Source organism: Pan troglodytes, chromosome 20 (assembly GCF_028858775.2).
Source record: "Pan troglodytes isolate AG18354 chromosome 20, NHGRI_mPanTro3-v2.0_pri, whole genome shotgun sequence".
NCBI classification, from domain to species: Eukaryota; Metazoa; Chordata; class Mammalia; order Primates; family Hominidae; genus Pan; species Pan troglodytes.
This window is the reverse complement of record NC_072418.2, coordinates 43,662,607-43,678,893: the sequence shown is the minus strand read 5'-3', so window position 1 is coordinate 43,678,893 and position 16,287 is coordinate 43,662,607. Positions and strand designations below refer to the sequence as shown.

The following is a 16,287-nucleotide window of genomic DNA, read 5'->3' as shown; positions in this document are numbered from 1 at the left end:
AGACATCCTGGCATGCAAAATATTCCTACCGGTGGAGATTCATGGGTATGAACTCCCCTTGACACTCCCCTATTCTAGAATCAGTGATTTTTCAGGTCCTTTTTGTCAGAAACTTCTATATTCTGGATTCTCTGATAAGCAGGGGAGAACTCTAATATTGTTAATCCATGAGCACTCCAGAATATCCTTGTGTCCGAGATGTCCTAATGTTCGAGACCCCTCTCTACTATGTTTCAGAAGCTCTGGCATTCCAGAAACTATGGAATTCTAGAATTAGCATGTTCTAGTATTCTCTACTCCTAGTCTGTCCCCACTTTCTGTCCCTTTTTTATTGGCACAAGGAAAAAAGATGCAGAAAACCTCCTCAAGGAAGTGCCGTAGGAACGGGCATTATTTGGGGAAAAAAAAATCCCAAGGCCAGCCAGGCAAGGTGGCTCATTCCTGTAATCCCAGCACTCTGGGAGGCCGAGTTAGGTGGATCATCTGAGGTCAGGAGTTTGAGACCAGCCTGGCCAACATGGTGAAACCCTGCCTCTACTAAAAATACAGCAGGACACATGATCCAGGCTGCAATAATGGAAGGCCTTCATCACACTGGCCACAGTAATTGGTTCAGGAATGGCCACCTGACTTAATTCAAGCCAATGAAAATCAGTCTTGTGATTTTTGCTGTTGCTAGGGAAAAAAGAGTTGCTAAGCAGCTGCTTAGAGTCACCTTGCCACAGAGAGAAAACCTGATTGAAGATGTATTCCAGAGGTAAGTGAAGTTAGGAGATAAAAAGATATTCTGGGCCGGACACAGTGGCTCTCGCCTGTAATCCCAGCACTTTGGGAGGCTGAGGTGGGCAGATCACCTGAGGTCAGGAGTTCGAGACCAGCCTGGCCAACATGGTGAAACTCTGTCTCTACTAAAAATCAAAAAATTAGCTGGGCATGGTGGTGCGCACCTGTAATCCCAGCTACTCGGGAGGCTGATGCAGGAGGATTGCGATTGCTTGAACCCAGGAGGTGGAGGTTGCATGAGATCATACCACTGCACTCCAGCCTGGATGACAGAGTGAGACTTTAAAAAAGAAAAGAAAAAAGAAAAAAAGATATTCTAAATTAGTGTTTGAACCCCCAGATCCAGCCATGCCTGAAGGCAGAGTAAAAGCCAACACATTCCTCCCCTGCAACACCTTTTTTGTTTTGTTTTGTTTTTGAGACAGGATCTCACTCTGTCACTCAGGCTGGAGTACAGTGGTGTGATCATGGCTCACTGTAGCCTTGGCCTCCTAGGTTCAAGTGATCCTCCCACCTCAGCCTCCCAAGAAGCTGGGACCACAGGCATGCACCACCATGCCTGCTTAATTTTTGTATTTTTTTGTAGAGATGGGGTTTTGTTATGTTGCCCAGGCTAGTCTGAAACTCCTGAGCACAAGCAAACTGGCCTCCCAAAGTGCCAGGATTATAGGTGTGAGCCACCATGCCTGGCCTCCCTTTGCTTAAACAAGAGAGGTAGATGTTCCTGATTTTGCATATATCGGGTTGGGTCCCACATCTTCCCCACCCCTTTCCTGGGGAGTCCCAAACCTGCTAAGAATAAGCAAGATGTTGGCAGTGAGGACTTTATTGGGGACGGTGACTTTGGCTTCCAGAAAAGAGGGAAGGTGGGGACCTAGTAACAATAACCATTTATTCCAAGGAGGCCCTGGCCCTGAACCCGGGGTTCCCACAGGAATCAGGGAGGCACCTGAGTCCCCCAGGACCAGGGCATCCCAAGGCATCATGGCAGTTGCGTTGTTCAAAAGGAAGTTTCATTGAGCTTCATCTTGGGAGGTGTGAGGGGAGTGCCGAGACCGCTGGAGGGCCAAGGGGCTGGTGTGGGTGGCCGTCGGAGGTCTGGCCCACTCCGCACCAGTTCCTGGCAGCGTTCCACAAAGCTGCCCCCACCACGGCGCCGGGCCTCAGCCTGCGGGGGGCTTGGGCTCCCACGGTGGCCAGACAAGGAGGTGTTGCTGGAGGCTGAGTGGAGGCTGAGGAAGTAAGGACAGTAAGTGCACGTCATCACGGGGCAGCTGGGCCACTCTGTCCCCGGGAACACCACGCTGTCCCCTCTCCCCTCATTGCACAGAAGGGGAAGTGGAGTTGTGGCTACCTGGTGAGGGAGATGCGGGGTGAGGGGCTGGGGAGACAGCCCCATGAGGGAGCTGAGGGAGCTGGCGGGGCCAGCTCGCAGTGTTCCAGCTGTTCCATCAGCTCTTGCTCCGTCAGGCCACCTGCTGGGGGGCACGGAAGCAGGGTCAGGGGGCAAGACAGGGGTTATAGGGCAAGGGCCTGGGTTGCATTGCAGTGCAAGCACCGAGGGTCAGGACAGGAGAGAGGAAGCAGAGATCAACGCATGGGGGCCAGAGGCTGAGACAGGGGTTGAAAAACAAGGGCAGGAAGGGATGGGGAGCAGAGAGGGGGTCAAAGGAAAAGGGGTCAGAGGGCAAGGGCCTGGGAGAGAGATCAAGAAGTTGGCTGTGGAGAGTGGTTCTGGGTGAGGCTGTGGGGCTTGGGACGGGATTGGGGTGGGGCAGGGAGTACCAGGGGCCTGGCCGAGGCCGTCCATGGCGGTGGTTAGGTCCCACATGGCCAAGCTGCCGTTGGCCTGGCCGGTGAGCAGGTAGCGCCGGGGCCGAGAGCCGAGCCGCCGGGAGCCCTCGCACTCCAGCACTGTGAAGGCCGTCGTGGGTGAGCCGTCCACGGAGCGCACGGAGCACACCCTGGGGGGTGCAGTGGGGGAGGTGGTCACCCTCGCTTTCTCACCCTTCCTAGTCCCAGTCCCCACCACTGTGGCTGCAGTTCCTGCCTCTCCAGGGGCCATCCCAATCTTTATCCATCCCTAGCCTGCTTTTCTCTTGAGTTCCAGTCCCAAGGGTCCAGCAGCTCTTGGACACCCCAGCCCCAAACACCCAGGGAGTCTCCCAGAGCTTCTGCTCTTCCCTGCTCCCACTGCAGGGAAGACCCGAGGCCCGTCCCAGCTGCTCCCCCACCTCCTATCAGCCTCCTGGCCTCCTCCCTGGGCTCCTGGCCTCCCATCAAGCCTCCTTTCATCCCCCATGCAGTGGCCACAGCTCCACACACGGGACAAAGCCTCAGCCCTTCCACAGCCTGACAAGGCCCGCCCGCATCTGCATCCCATCCTCACCTCCTGTTCTGTGCTCCAGCCCAGGAGCCCACGTGTCCTTCCCATGTGACCCTATTTGGCCCTTCTCAGCCTCTGCACATACAGTTCCCTCAGGCTGGGGCCCCCTTCCCCTCCCTTCTTTCTTCTGTTCCTTCCTACTTGTCCTCTAGGTCTCTGCTCAGAGTCTCTTCATCCAGAACATCCTCCGAGGCCCCTTTCCCAGCTGAAGCAAGGCTCCTACAGCTCCCTGGGTCTCCTCCATCCCATCCCGACCCCGGCCCCTGGTCCCCCTATCCCACCCCAACCCCTCCCCCTGGTCCCCCCATCCCACCCCGACCTCTCCCCCTGGGCCCCCCATCCCACCCCGACCCCTCCCCCTGGGCCCCCATCCCACCCTGACCCCACCCCCTGTGCCTTCAACCTGGCCCTGCCTGCACTGGGCTGGCACTGCGCCAGGTCACTCCCACCAACACCTGTCACACCTTTGATACCAGAAGACAAACCTACCAGGCCTGTCCTCCCTCCCAGCCTTTGCTCCTTCAATGCTCCTTGGCTGGGACCCCTTTCTGGCCTCAGTGATCTGGCTAGCATCTTGCCTTCTCCCCTGACCTCCCTCCCTGTTGGACAGGACTGTCCTCCCTCCCTGTTGGACAGGACTGTCCTCACCGCTGCCCAGTAGATGAGAGACGCACAAAGAGCTGGCTGGCGCTGGGCACCACCTTCTGGATGAACACTTGCTGGTCGTCCCGCTCACCGTAGGGGCCTGGGCCAGGCAGGGGCAGGGGTCAGGGCCAGCTGGGATTCCCTCAGCCTCAGACTTCCTTCCCCACTGATGAAACCCACCACCCCAAGACCCCAGTCCCATCCCCAGGCTGTTAGAGTTGGGCAGGGCCAGAGAGGGCTGGGGGGTTGCGGCAGTCAGTGGAGTTCAGGTGCCTCAAGGATCAGGACACCCCAATCGTTGCAGGCTCCTGGGTCAGGTGGCCGCAAGTGGGAATCAGTGGAGGTCAACAGGGGTCAGGTAAGGGGGTCAGTGGGGTGGGAAGGCCAGGAGCCAGTAGGCACCAATGTCATTGCCAGCACTGCAGCCGCCATGCCCATCTGCCGACTCCAGAGCCAGGATCTTAAAGGAAGCGAGTGGGGTGGAGCCGGGCTGGGTGGAAATCATGCCGCGGAAGCGAGTCACAGACCATGTCCGCACGTGGTTGTTGTCGGCACAGACTGAGGGGCACAAGGAGAGCAGGAAGTCAGGCCTGGTGCAGGCATCAATGCTGCCTGCCCGTCCAGAGCCTCAGGACAGCCCCGTTTCAGGAGGGTCAGCCCTTGCTGAGTTCTTCCCTTTCACAGAATCCTTTCCTCCCCAGAATTCCAAATGTTAAAAACCCTGTTGCCTCTGCCTCCAAAACTGTTCCAGAGCCTGATCTCACCTTGCCCTATCCTCTGCCCCACACTGGTCCTGGTCCATTTCGTCACCTGCCTGGACCGTATCAGCACGCCCCTCCCAGAGGTCCCTGCTCCTGTCCTATCCCAGTAGTGTGCTCCCACGGGCAGCCAGGTGGAGCCTGTGAACACCTGAAGCTAGTCATGTCCCTCCCCTGCTCGGAGCCCTCTGTGGCTCCTGCCCTTGTCACCTCCATACCCTCATCTCCTCCCATTCTCCCCCTCATTTACTCTGTTCCAGGCACAAGTGGCTCCCTGCACTTCCTCAGGCATCCTCTCACCTCAGAGCCTTTGCAATGCCTGTTCCCTCGGCCTGAATGCTTGTCCCTACCAATCTGCACTGCTCATTCCGTTATTTCTGCTCAAAGGTCCTTCCTCAGGCCTTCCCTGAACGACCCCTCTCCAGCGACTTGACACTCTCTAGCCACACACAGCTTCATGTTTATTCATAGCCCTTATCATTGCCTGGTGTTGATTTAGATTATTTTATTAATATTTTATGAGATAGAGTCTTGCTTTGTTGCCTGGGCTGGAGTGCAGGGGTGCAATCATAGCCGATTGCAGCCCCTGACTCTTGGGCTCAAGTGATCCCTCCACCTCAGCCTCCCAAGAAGCTGGGACCACAGGTGCATGCCACCATACTTGGCTAATTTTTAAAAAATTTTTTGTAGAAACAATGTCTCACTTTGTTGTCCAGGTTGGTCTCACACTCCTAGCCTCAAGCAATCCTCCCACCTTGGCCTCCCAAAGTGCTGGGATTATAGGCATGAGCCACAGTGCCCAGCCTGATTTGCATTTTTATCTATTTATTTTTGAGATGGAGTCTCGCTCTGTTGCCCAGGCTGGAGTGCAGTAGCATGATCTTGGCTCTCTGCAATCTCCACCTCCCAGGTTCAAGCAATTCTCCTCCCTCGGCCTCCCGAGTAGCGGGGATTACAGGCACGCGCCACCATACCTGGCTAATTTTTTATATTTTTGGTAGAGGTGGGGTTTCACCATGTTGGCCAGGCTGGTCTCGAACTCCTGACCTCAAGTAATCTACCCGCCTTGGCCTCCCAAAGTGCTGGGATTATAGGTGTGAGCCACCGCACCTGGCCATTGATGTCCATTTTTATAGATTTATTGTCTGCCATCCCTGCTAGAATGTCAGCTCCAAGAGGGCAGGGACTTGGCCTGTCTTGTTCATCACTGTATCCCCTATGCCTGGCACATGGTGGGTGCCCCGTAAATCGTTGCTGAATTGATGGATTCCCAAACACACACAGATTCACTCTTCCCCAGACTGATCCCCTATGGTATTCTCTCACTTCTGCAATTACAGTCCCATCCCAGGTCAATCCTCTCCGCCAGAGCTCTCTTCCTACACAATGTCCCTCCCCAGTGGAAATTCTCATCCTCCTGTCTCCACACTCCCATCTGAGCTGTCTCTCCCAGCACTGGAGCACCCCACAGAGGCTCACCTGAGATGAGGTGCTTCTCCGACAGCATGATCTTGGTGACGGGGCTGCGGTGCACAGTGAAGGTCTGGAAGAGCTGAGGCCCCGAGCCCACAGTCTCCGGGTGCTGCACGATGACCCGCACGCCCCCTGAGCTGGTGCCATAGGCGATCTCGATCCAGTTCCCACTGTCACCTGGTGAGGGGCCAAGGATGAGGAGAGGGCCTGGGCCACAGAGACAGAAACCAGGGCAGGGAGAAAGAAACAGGCACAGAACAGAGACACAGTCAGAAAGCAAGGAGAGGCCGGGCACGGTGGCTCACGCCGTAATCCCATCACTTTGGGAAGCTGAGGTGGGTGGATCGCTTGAGGTCAGGCGTTCAAGACCAGCCTGGCCAACGTGCTGAAACCGTCTCTACTAAAAATACAAAAATTAGCTGGTGGTGGTGGTGCGCACCTGTAATCCCAGCTACTCAGGAGGCTGAGGCATGAGAATTGCTTGAACCCAGGAGGCAGAGGTTGCAATGAGCCAAGACCACGCCACTGCACTCCAGCCTGCATGACAGAATGTGACTCTGTCTCAAAAAAAAAAAAAGAAAGAAAGAAAGAAAGAGACACAGAACAGAGACACAGTCAGAAAGCAAGGAGAGAGGGAAGGACACAAAAAGATGGTGATGAGATGCGGGAAATGGAGGAACAGGGAGACAAAGGCACAGGTCAGAGGAGGAGAGGCCCAGAGACAGAAATTGTAACAGTGAAACAGCAAATAAGAGAGGAAAGAGAAAGTAAAACAGAGAACAGAGGCCGAGGCAGGAAGATTGCTTGAGGCCAGGCGTTTGAGGCCAGCCTGGGCAACATAGTGAGACCCTCATCTCTACAAAAGATTTTTAAAAAACTAGTTGGGTGTGATGGCATTCACCTATGATCCCAGCTACTCAAGAGGCTGAAGTAGGAGGATCACTTGAGCCCAGGGGGTGAGGCTGCAGTGAGCTATGATTGCACCACTGCACTCCAGCCTAGGTGACGAAGCGAGACTGTCTCAAAAAACAAACAAAAATGACATAATAGTGGCATGTGGCGGGAAGGGAGATGAGGAGGAAATGAGTAAGTAAGTGAAATAAGAAAGAGGCCGGGTGCAGCAGCCCATGCCTGTAATTCCAGCACTTTGGGAGACGACGAGAGGAGAATCCCAAGAGTTCAAGACTTGCTTAGCCAACGTGGCAAAACCCTGCCTCTACTAAAAACAAAAAAATTAGCTGGGCATGGTGGCAGGCACTCGTAATCCCAGCTACTTGGGAGGCTGAGTCTGGAGAATTGCTTGAACCCAGAAGGCAGAGGTTGTAGTGAGCTGAGATTGCACCATTGCACTCCAGCCTGGGTTGAATGACAGAGCGATACTCTGTCTCAGGAAAAGACAAAAAAAAAAAAAAAAAGAAAGAAAGAAAGAAAGAAAAAAAAGAAATAAGAAAAGGGCCTTACAAAGAAGAAAGGTGATAATGTGTCATGAAGTTAGGTGTATTATTAACTTATTTCTGCTTTAAAAAAAAAAGAAAAGCAGCAGCAGCAGCTATGGCCAAGCACAGTGACTCAAGTCTGTATTTCTAGCACTTTGGAGGCCAAAGTGTGAGAATCACTTGAGCCCAGGAGTTCAAGAGTAGCCTGGGCAACATGGCAAAACCCTGTCTCTACAAAAAAATACAAAAATTAGACAGGTGTGGTGATGCATGCCTGTGGTTCCGCTGTTCAGGAGGTTGAGGTAGAAGAATCGCTTGAGCCCGAGTGGCGGAGGTTGCAGAGAACTGATATCATGCCACTGCACTCTAGCCTGGGCAACAGAGCAAGACCCTGTCTATATTTTTTTTTAAAAAAGAATAATCCCTGCCTCACACCATACATAAAATTTAATTTCTGATAGAACAGACTTCCACGTAAAAACTAAAACTGTAAATCTTCTAGAAGAAATTCAGGAGAAGATCTTTGTAACCTAGAATAGGTAAGGATATCTTAAGACCCAGAAAACACTAACCATTTAAAAAAATATGCTAAGTGAAAAATGCAGACACAAAAGACCATATAATGTATGATCCCATTTACAGGAATTGTCCAGAACAAGCAAATCCATAGGTATAGGAAGCATATTGAGCCTGGCCAACGTGGCGTAACCCAGTCTCTACTTAAAGTAGAAAAATTAGCCAGGCATGGTGATGCGCACCTGTAATCCTCCCCTACTCAGGAAGCTGAGGCATGAGAATCGCTTGAACCCAAGAGGCAGAGATTGCAGTGAGCTGAGATCATGCCACTGCACTCCAGCCTGGGCAGCAGAGCGAGACCTTGTCTCAAACAAAAAGAGAAAGCATATTAGTGATTTCTAGAGGGTATCAGAAGTGAGAAATGTGGAGTTACTGCTAAAGATCAGGGGGTTTCTTACGGGGGTGATGAACATACTCTGGAATTTGTTCATGGTGATAGTTGTACAACCTTGTGAATATACTAAAATCCGCTGAATTGTGCACGTTCAAATGGGAAATTTTATGGTATGAGAATTACGTCTCAAAAATTAACCCATTCTGCATTTGATGTCAAGAAAACAAAACAAAAAACTGTCTCAAGTAAGAGAACTCAGCTTCATCTGCTGTAAAACCTGCATCTGTGTTGTTTTATGAACATGTGAACATCATGCCTTAATCACAAAGATGGGAAAGAAACACAAAGATTAACTCCTAATGGTCCATTCTGCCCCTAGTGGAGAGGCTGGCCACCATCTAGCACCTAGAACGGTGCTTATATACAGGGATACTCAGTAAATATTTGTTGAATGACTGGATGAGAGTTGAATCTGGCTGGGCGCGGTGGCTCACGTCTGTAATCCCAGTACTTTGAGGGGCTGAGGCGGGAGGATCATCTGAGGTCAGGAGTTCAAGACCAGCCTGGCCAACATGGTGAAACCCCATCTCTACTAAAACTACAAAAATTAGCCAGGCGTGGCAGTGGGCGCCTGTAATCCTAGCTACTTGGGAGGCTGAGGCAGGAGAATCGCTTGAACTCAGGAGGTGGAGGTTGCAGTGAGCCAAGATTGCACCACTGCACTCCAGCCTGGGCAACAGAATGAGACTCTGTCTCAGAAAAAAAAATGAGAGAGAGTTGAATCTGCCGCCCCTCGATAAACCCCCCTGGGTCATGCTACACAAGTTGGGGGACAGCTGCAGGCTGGGGCTGGGGCTGGCAGGTGACAGCAGCAGGGGAAGCCGGGTCATAGCTTACTGGTCTTGGGGGTGAGGTAGACACTGAGGGCGGTGACCCCATCCTCCGCTGGGTCCCGATAGAGCTCGCTGACAAGGAGGTCGTTGTCTTTCATGCGCAAGGGGAACTTCTGCACATCTGGGGTGGGCAGGGAGGGTGGAGCGGGTTTGTTCCAGGTGCCCCAGCCTCTCTCCCTCCCTTCCCCTCTCCCAGGGGAGGGTCTCGGGCACCCGGGACACAGGCTGCTGCTCACCCACGTAGTAAATGGAGCCGTTGTTGCAGCCCAGGAGGAGGAAGGAGCCTGCCGCGTCATAACTGGTGATGGGCTGCACCTCCTGGACCTGGGGGTGGGGCAGGACAGGCTGCAGCCGGGAGCCCTTCCATTCCTTTGCTTCCGTGGTGACCCCTCACAGAGGATGGGCCCTCTCCTCCACCTCCAGAACCCACCCACTGCTCCCCAGCCCCGTCCACCCCAGGCCTACCTTTGTCCCTGTCTTGTTCCCTCCCTTCCTCCCTTTGATGCATCTGTCTGTCTGACTCTTGGCCTCTCCTGGACTCTGTACTTTTTAAAGTTTTAATTTTTTAAATTTTTTGTAGAGACAGAGTCTTATTATGTTTCCCAGGCTGGCGTCAAACTCCTGGGCTCAAGCCATCCTCTTGCCTCGGCCTCCCAAAGTGCTGGGATTACGGGCGGGAGTCACTGCACCCGGCCTCCACTATGTACTTCTGACATGACTCTAATTCATCTCCATTTATCTCTCTGAGTTCCCCCATCTGCCACAGTGGTTCAGTCTGGTTTGACTCTGTCTACCCTTCTCTGTCACCTCCTTCTGATTTTCTATTTGCCTGGTTTTCTGCCTCTCTGTCTCTTTCTCTGCCTCTGTCTGTCTTTCTCCCAAAGCCATCCTCCCACCTCAGCCTCCCAAAGTGCTGGGATTACAAGTGTGAGCCACCGAGCCAAGCCAGTTCTTGTCTTCTACAGCATCCCCCCTAACCTGTTCTCTCACCCAGTCCCAAGACAATCCTCCCTCCTGCTTTTCAAACCCATTCATGCTTCATGTGGGCTCTGCAGCACCTCCTCCAGGAAGGCTTCCCTGATGCTCCTTAGGCCTTTATCACAGACATCCCCAGGCTCTGGCCAGCTGCTGGTTCTCTGGCTTCCTCCAGGCTTAGGGGGTGGGGGTGGGGGCAGACGTGAACCCCTTCCTCGGTCTGTACAGTCTGGAAAACTGGGAAGGGGGCAGCCAGGCTGGCCAGAACTCTGACCTGCCAGTGCTTGGTGACGGCATTCCACACCCCGATGCGCCCCGTGTGGCTTGTAGCAATGAGCTGGTTCCCGACGAAGAACAAGGCCTCCACAGGCACCCCCAGATGAAAGACCCCTGCAGTGGGCAAAAAGGGCTCAGCTGGAACCCTGCCTCATGGAGGAGGAGAGGTGGGAGGAAGAACTCCAAGGACCAGAGGATTCAGTGGGACCACAGAATCCTTGAAGGATAGAAGATTCCATCAGGGGCTGGGCACGGTGGCTCACACCTGTAATCCCAACACTTTGAGAGGCTCAGGTGGGTGGATCATTTGAGGCCAGGAGTTTGAGACCAGCCTGGTCAACATGATGAAACTCCATCTCTACTAAAAAATATAAAAATTAGCTGAGTGTGGTAGCACACACCTGTAGTCCCAGCTACTTGGGAGGCTGAGGAAGGAGAATTGTGTGACCCCAGGAGGCAGAGGTTGCAGTGAGCCGAGATCATACCACTGTACTCCAATCTGGGCAACAGAGAATGACTCCATTTCAAAAAAAAAAAAAGTGAAGATTCCAGCAGGAATTAGAGAAGATAAAATGGGCCAGAAGATTTCTGATGGGGTATGGGATTCTAAAGCGGTCTGGAATTCTAACAGCACTGAGCTTTGCAATAAGGCAAAAAAACCTCCACTGGTGGCAGGGGATTCTTACGAGGGCTGAGATTTATTTGGGGACAGATTAGTAAGTCCGAGATTTGTTGTTGTGGCTTTGAGACAGGGTCTTGCTCTGTTGTCCAGGCTGGAGTGCAGTGGTGCAATCATGGCTTACATAGCTCACGGCAGCCTCGAACTCCTGGCCTCAAGCAATTCTCCTGCCATGGCCTCCCAAAGTGCTGGAACTACAGGTGTGAGTTACTGTGCCCAGCCATAAGTCAGAGATTTCTTTTTCTTTTTTTTTTTTTTTGAGATGGTGTCTCACTCTGTCCACTCTGTCGCTCAGGCTGGAATGCAGTGGTGCGATCTCAGCTCACTGCAACATCTGCCTCCCAGGTTCCAGTGATTCTCCTGCCTTAAACTCCTGAGTAGCTGGGATTACAGGCACGTGCCACCACACCCAGCTAATTTTTTTGTATTTTTGAAGTAAAGACGGGGTTTCACCCTGTTGGCCAAGGGGGTCTCAAACTCCTGACCTCAAGTGATCTGCCCGCCTCAGCCTCCCAAAGTGCTGGGATTACAAGCATGAGCCACCGCACCGGGCCAAGTCAGACATTTCTCATGGCCACACAGAATAGCACATTCTAACAAAACCAAGAGATCTAACAGGGCAGGGAATTCTGATGGAGGGAGAATTGTATGTGGGTGGATTTTTCTAGGAAGCCAGGGAATTCTAACAGGATACAGAATTCTGAAGGGCTGGAGCATTCTAATGACACAAACAGATCTAATAGAGCAGAGAATTCTTATGGGTTTGAGGATTTTATGGGGTGGGTCACTTTAACAGGCCATAGAATTTAAAGGACAGAGGGTTCTGGAAAAGGCTTGGGGTCATACCTATCTCGGAGCCACCGCCTTCCGCCTGCAGAGCCCATAGCAGGATCTCGCTGCCGGTGGCTGCTGCCACCATCTTGTCATGTTCACCCAAAGCCCCACCATGCACCCGGGCTGTGAGCGCCAGTCGTTCGATGGGCCAGTCCAGGCGGGGGCTGGAAAACACCAGCTGCCAGCCAGAGGCTTCCTTCAACCTGTAGGATCGAGGGGACATCACCAACCCTCACCGCATGCCCTTCTCATCAACAGGGCTGGGACCTCCTGCCACTCCCTCCCCAAGCACCTGTAGCAGACTAGAAACTGGGTATAGGCCACAGCGATCCAGTTATGGTGTCCACACACCAGGCGCACCATCCCCGGCTCCTCAGGTTGTCCTTGAGGGGAAGAGTAGGGATCAGAAGAGGGTCACAGGGACCCCACAGCTGCCCCAACCTTCCACGAGATAGAAACGTACCTGAGGGTGAGGGAGGGGTTTTCTCATCCAGCATTCGGCCCAGCAGCCCTGCATTGCCAAGGTTGGGGGGCATCGTGTTGCTCCGTCGGACAGGGGCTGGCCGTCCTCCTAGCTGCTGAGGCCCCACTAGGCTGTGCCGGTTCCGCCGCTTCACTGGGAACACTACAGTGAGAATAAGAGGTAGAGTAACAGTCATTGTAATCGTGGCTGTCACACAGCAAGCACTTAAAATATGACGGTGATTGATTTCCCCATGTGTGGGACATAGTCTCCGGGTGAAGATTTTAAGTGGTGCAGTGACACAGCATGAAATGACACTGAACCACATAGCAAGTTACTTCCCTTTCAGTTCCCTTGAGCCCAGCACAGAGGGAGACTGAGTTTAGTGCTGCTGTGATATTAATGAATCTGCAGTATTACCTAATTTTCCAGTTTTTTTTTTGGTTTTTTTTTTTTTGAGTTGGAGTTTCGCTCGTTGCACAGGCTGGAGTGCAATGGCGCAATCTTGGCTCACTGCAACCTCTGCCTCCTGGGTTCAAGTGATTCTCCTGCCTCAGCCTCCCAAGTAGCTGAGATTACAAGCACCCACCACAACACATGGCTAATCTTTTATATTTTTGGCAGAGATAAGGTTTCACCATGTTGGCCAGGCTGGTCTTGAACTCCTGACCTCAGGTGATCCACCCACCTCAGCCTCCCAAAGTGCTGGGATTACAGGCATGAGCCAATGTGCCTGGCCCTAATTTTCACTTTTAATAAATGGAAGACTGCACCCTTGGCAAGCAATAGCATCTAGCCAGAGTTGTTTTTCGTTTTGTTTTGTTTTGAGACAGCATCTCGCTCTGTCACCCAGGCTGGGGTGTAATGCGTGATCATAGTTCACTGCAGCCTTGACCTCCTGGGCTCAAGCGATCCTCGCACTCCAGCATCCTAAGTAGCTGGGACCACAGGTGCATACCACCACACCTGGCTAATTTTTTTTTATTTTTAGCAGAGATGAGGTCTTGCTGTGTCACCTGGGCTGGTCTCAAACTCCAGGTCTCAAGTAATCCACCTGTCTCGGCCTCCAAACTGCTAGGATTACAGGTGTGAGCCACTGCTACAGACCAGAGTTTAATAACACTGCTATGTTTGGGTTTTATTTTCATGTTTACTTTGTATTTATAATATAAAGCTTGCATTTAAAATGATTATTATTTTTTTAATTAGCCGGGCATGGTGGTGAGTGCTTGTAGTCTCAGCTATTCAGTGGCAGAGCTGAGGTGGAAGGATGGCTTGAATCTGAGAGGCAGAGGTTGCAGTGAGCCAAGATCGCACCACTGCACTCCAGCCTGGGTGACAAAGCCAGACCCTGTCTCATAAAATTAATTAAATAAATAAATGATTGTTTTTTGGAAAACAGGATAAAACTAAGTTGGAAAAGTACTACTACAGGTCTTTATATCTGGCAACTTTCATGAAGGTAGCAGGTGCTGACTGCAGTTAGGGGAATAAAGCTGTAGATGAAATTTCCCTACTCTGTTCCTTCTACCAATCAGAAAAGCCTAGTTCCAATAACCACTGGGGCATACCTTCCATGGCCAGTGGGCTGGCTATCATGGGCATTACTGTCAATAACTTCCTATTAATATTTCTCCCCTCCATGCGAAGAATCCCAGGTCTTCCAAAGCCCCCCTACAAAGAAACCAAACCTGGACTACAACTCCCATGGGGCTCCAAGACATCCTTCTGAGCCTCAAGAGTTAGCTGGCCCATTGCCTCATGGGAAATGCTGTTTCCAACTTCCTTTCCAAGCATCAGCCCAAGCATCTGATAGGGAACTACACCTCCCACTGTATCTCAGGACTCACAGCACAGGCACCCGAGAGCTGCAGCCTAATGGGAAATGTAGTCTTTAGCCCACCTCCGCGCCCCTCCATTCCATTGGGAGTGCCTACCTGGTGGTGGCAGGTAACCATTGAAGAGGACGTTTCCACAAGAAGATCGATCCAACTCCTCTCGAAGCTGCAGGCGACGAACTGCAACAGGAGGACTTAAAGGCTGGGACTTAGGGAGATGCTGAGGCCACCCCATTTCCCCCTCCCCATTTCTTTCTACACAGAGTACCAATACTCCTCCCAGTACGAATACAGACCCGGCCAGGGCCATAACCAGTCCTCCCACCTCTACCCCAGCCCTCTTTCAGGAGAGAAGGGGAAGAGGGGCAGGTAGCATCACAGAGTTGGTTTTCTATACAATGAGGATGATAGCTGGGGGCTCCCACTTACCCAGAGGAGTGAGCCCATAGAACTGGGCTTCATGGAGGAGGCTGGAACCGTGGACACCCCTGGGTAGTAGAATTGACTAGAGGTCAGGGTCTAGGTGTGGGGGTGAACAGAGAATGCTGAGAGGGTAATTTTCAAAACTGCACAGAGAATGTCAAGGGGTAGAAAGTTTTGATGGAATAAAGATGCTAAGGAGTGATGATATGGGTGGAGGAAATGTTGAGTGTGTGTGTGTGTGTGTGTGTGTGTGTGTGTGTGTGTGTGTGTGTAGGGAGAAATCGAAGGACATAAAATTTTAACACGATCAAGATTCTCATGAAGTTTTGCCTGTTTGCTTTTTTAGAGAAGGGGTCTCGCTATGTTGCCCAGGCTAGTCTCCAAATCCTGGGCTCAAGTGATCCTCCCACCTCGGCCTCCCAAAGTGTTGGGATTACAGGCGTGAGCAATCCCGGCGCGCCCGGCCTGTGATCAAGGTTCTGAATGAGAATTCTAATAGAATGGAGCTCACGTGGACATTCAGAGGAAGTGAAAGAACTCCTCAGGGGGTGAAGACAGTGAGGGACTCCCTCCCCTTTTTCCATGCCAACCTGGGATCCAACTCTTTGGTGCGCAGGAAGTTGAGGATGGGGGCGAAGACTGTAGGGTCCCTGTCGATGAAGATCTGCGGGAAAGGGGGGCAGAGGATGGATGGGGTAAAAGGCAGGACTGAGTGGGGTCCTGCCCCTCTTCCTACCAACCCCTCCCCCCCATCCCATTTCAGCTCTTGTCCGACTCACTGCTCCGGTCTCATCTTTCAGCGTCGAGATGCGTCCGCTCAGAAGACTGCAGGGAAGGGACACCGAGCAGGCGTCACGGGCCGGGGGAGTGGATATTAGGTCTCCCACGCCCTCTCCATCCCTCCTACCCTCGCCCCAAACTCGCTCTCCCGATCACCTGGAGAAGAAGGAGTCTGGGATCCAGGTGAGAGTCTGGCGAGAGGTACTGAATCTGGGCGGGGAAGGTAAACGGACGCAAGAGATGAAGAGGAGCGGGTGAGGAATGCGTCCCCCTCCCGCAGGATCCAGGGTTCCCTCCCCTTCCCCCTCCCCCGGCGTTTTTCCAGAATCTCGCGCCTCCAAAGGGGGGGGCGGAGCAACCCTTGATGGACAGGGATTCCCCCAGGAGAGGCGGATACTCCCACCCCGCTTCCCGCCCCCGAGGATGGGACCTCAGGAGTCTCCCACACTCACCTCTTGCCTCCCACATTCAGATGAATGACTTCCCCGGGAGGCCCCCGACTCGGGACCCCCTCGGCAGCAGTAGCCGCTGCTGCCATGGCCCCCGGGCGAGCCGGCTGGCCCGCACCCACTTCCGGGTGTGCACCCGGACCCCGCCTCCATAGGCTGCTCATTGGGCCAGAGACTCCAGGCGTCACTAGCGATTGGACAGAGCGCCTGCCCATCGCGGTTAACTTTTCCGCCTCCTTAAAGGGGTCCGCCTTTCCTGAACTTGACGGGGCGGACCCGGAGTCTC

The 16,287-nt window shown here is 52.9% G+C and overlaps 1 protein-coding gene across 4 annotated transcripts; it reads right to left on the bottom strand.

Moving 5' to 3' along the window:
- Positions 1-1,593: 1,593 nt before the first annotated feature.
- Positions 1,594-16,182, bottom strand: SHKBP1 (SH3KBP1 binding protein 1). 4 transcript variants are annotated; one of them, XM_016936013.3, is made up of 18 exons: positions 16,005-16,182; positions 15,709-15,762; positions 15,552-15,597; positions 15,363-15,436; positions 14,779-14,837; positions 14,449-14,529; positions 12,512-12,673; positions 12,341-12,431; positions 12,061-12,251; positions 10,534-10,649; positions 9,521-9,608; positions 9,289-9,405; positions 6,052-6,222; positions 4,217-4,372; positions 3,818-3,914; positions 2,569-2,747; positions 2,138-2,261; positions 1,594-2,015 (listed from the first exon to the last, which is right to left on the bottom strand). In XM_016936013.3, exons 1-18 carry the CDS (start codon positions 16,163-16,165, stop codon positions 1,784-1,786), a joined length of 2,199 nt encoding a protein of 732 aa, XP_016791502.2. In that variant the 5' UTR covers positions 16,166-16,182; the 3' UTR covers positions 1,594-1,783. The 4 variants fall into 4 exon arrangements, with proteins under 4 accessions (XP_016791502.2, XP_054529179.1, XP_054529180.1 ...); XM_054673204.1 differs by having other exon boundaries at positions 6,052-6,252; positions 16,005-16,158; XM_054673205.1 differs by having other exon boundaries at positions 2,138-2,258; positions 6,052-6,252; positions 16,005-16,158.
- Between the last annotated feature and the right edge of the window lie 105 nt (positions 16,183-16,287).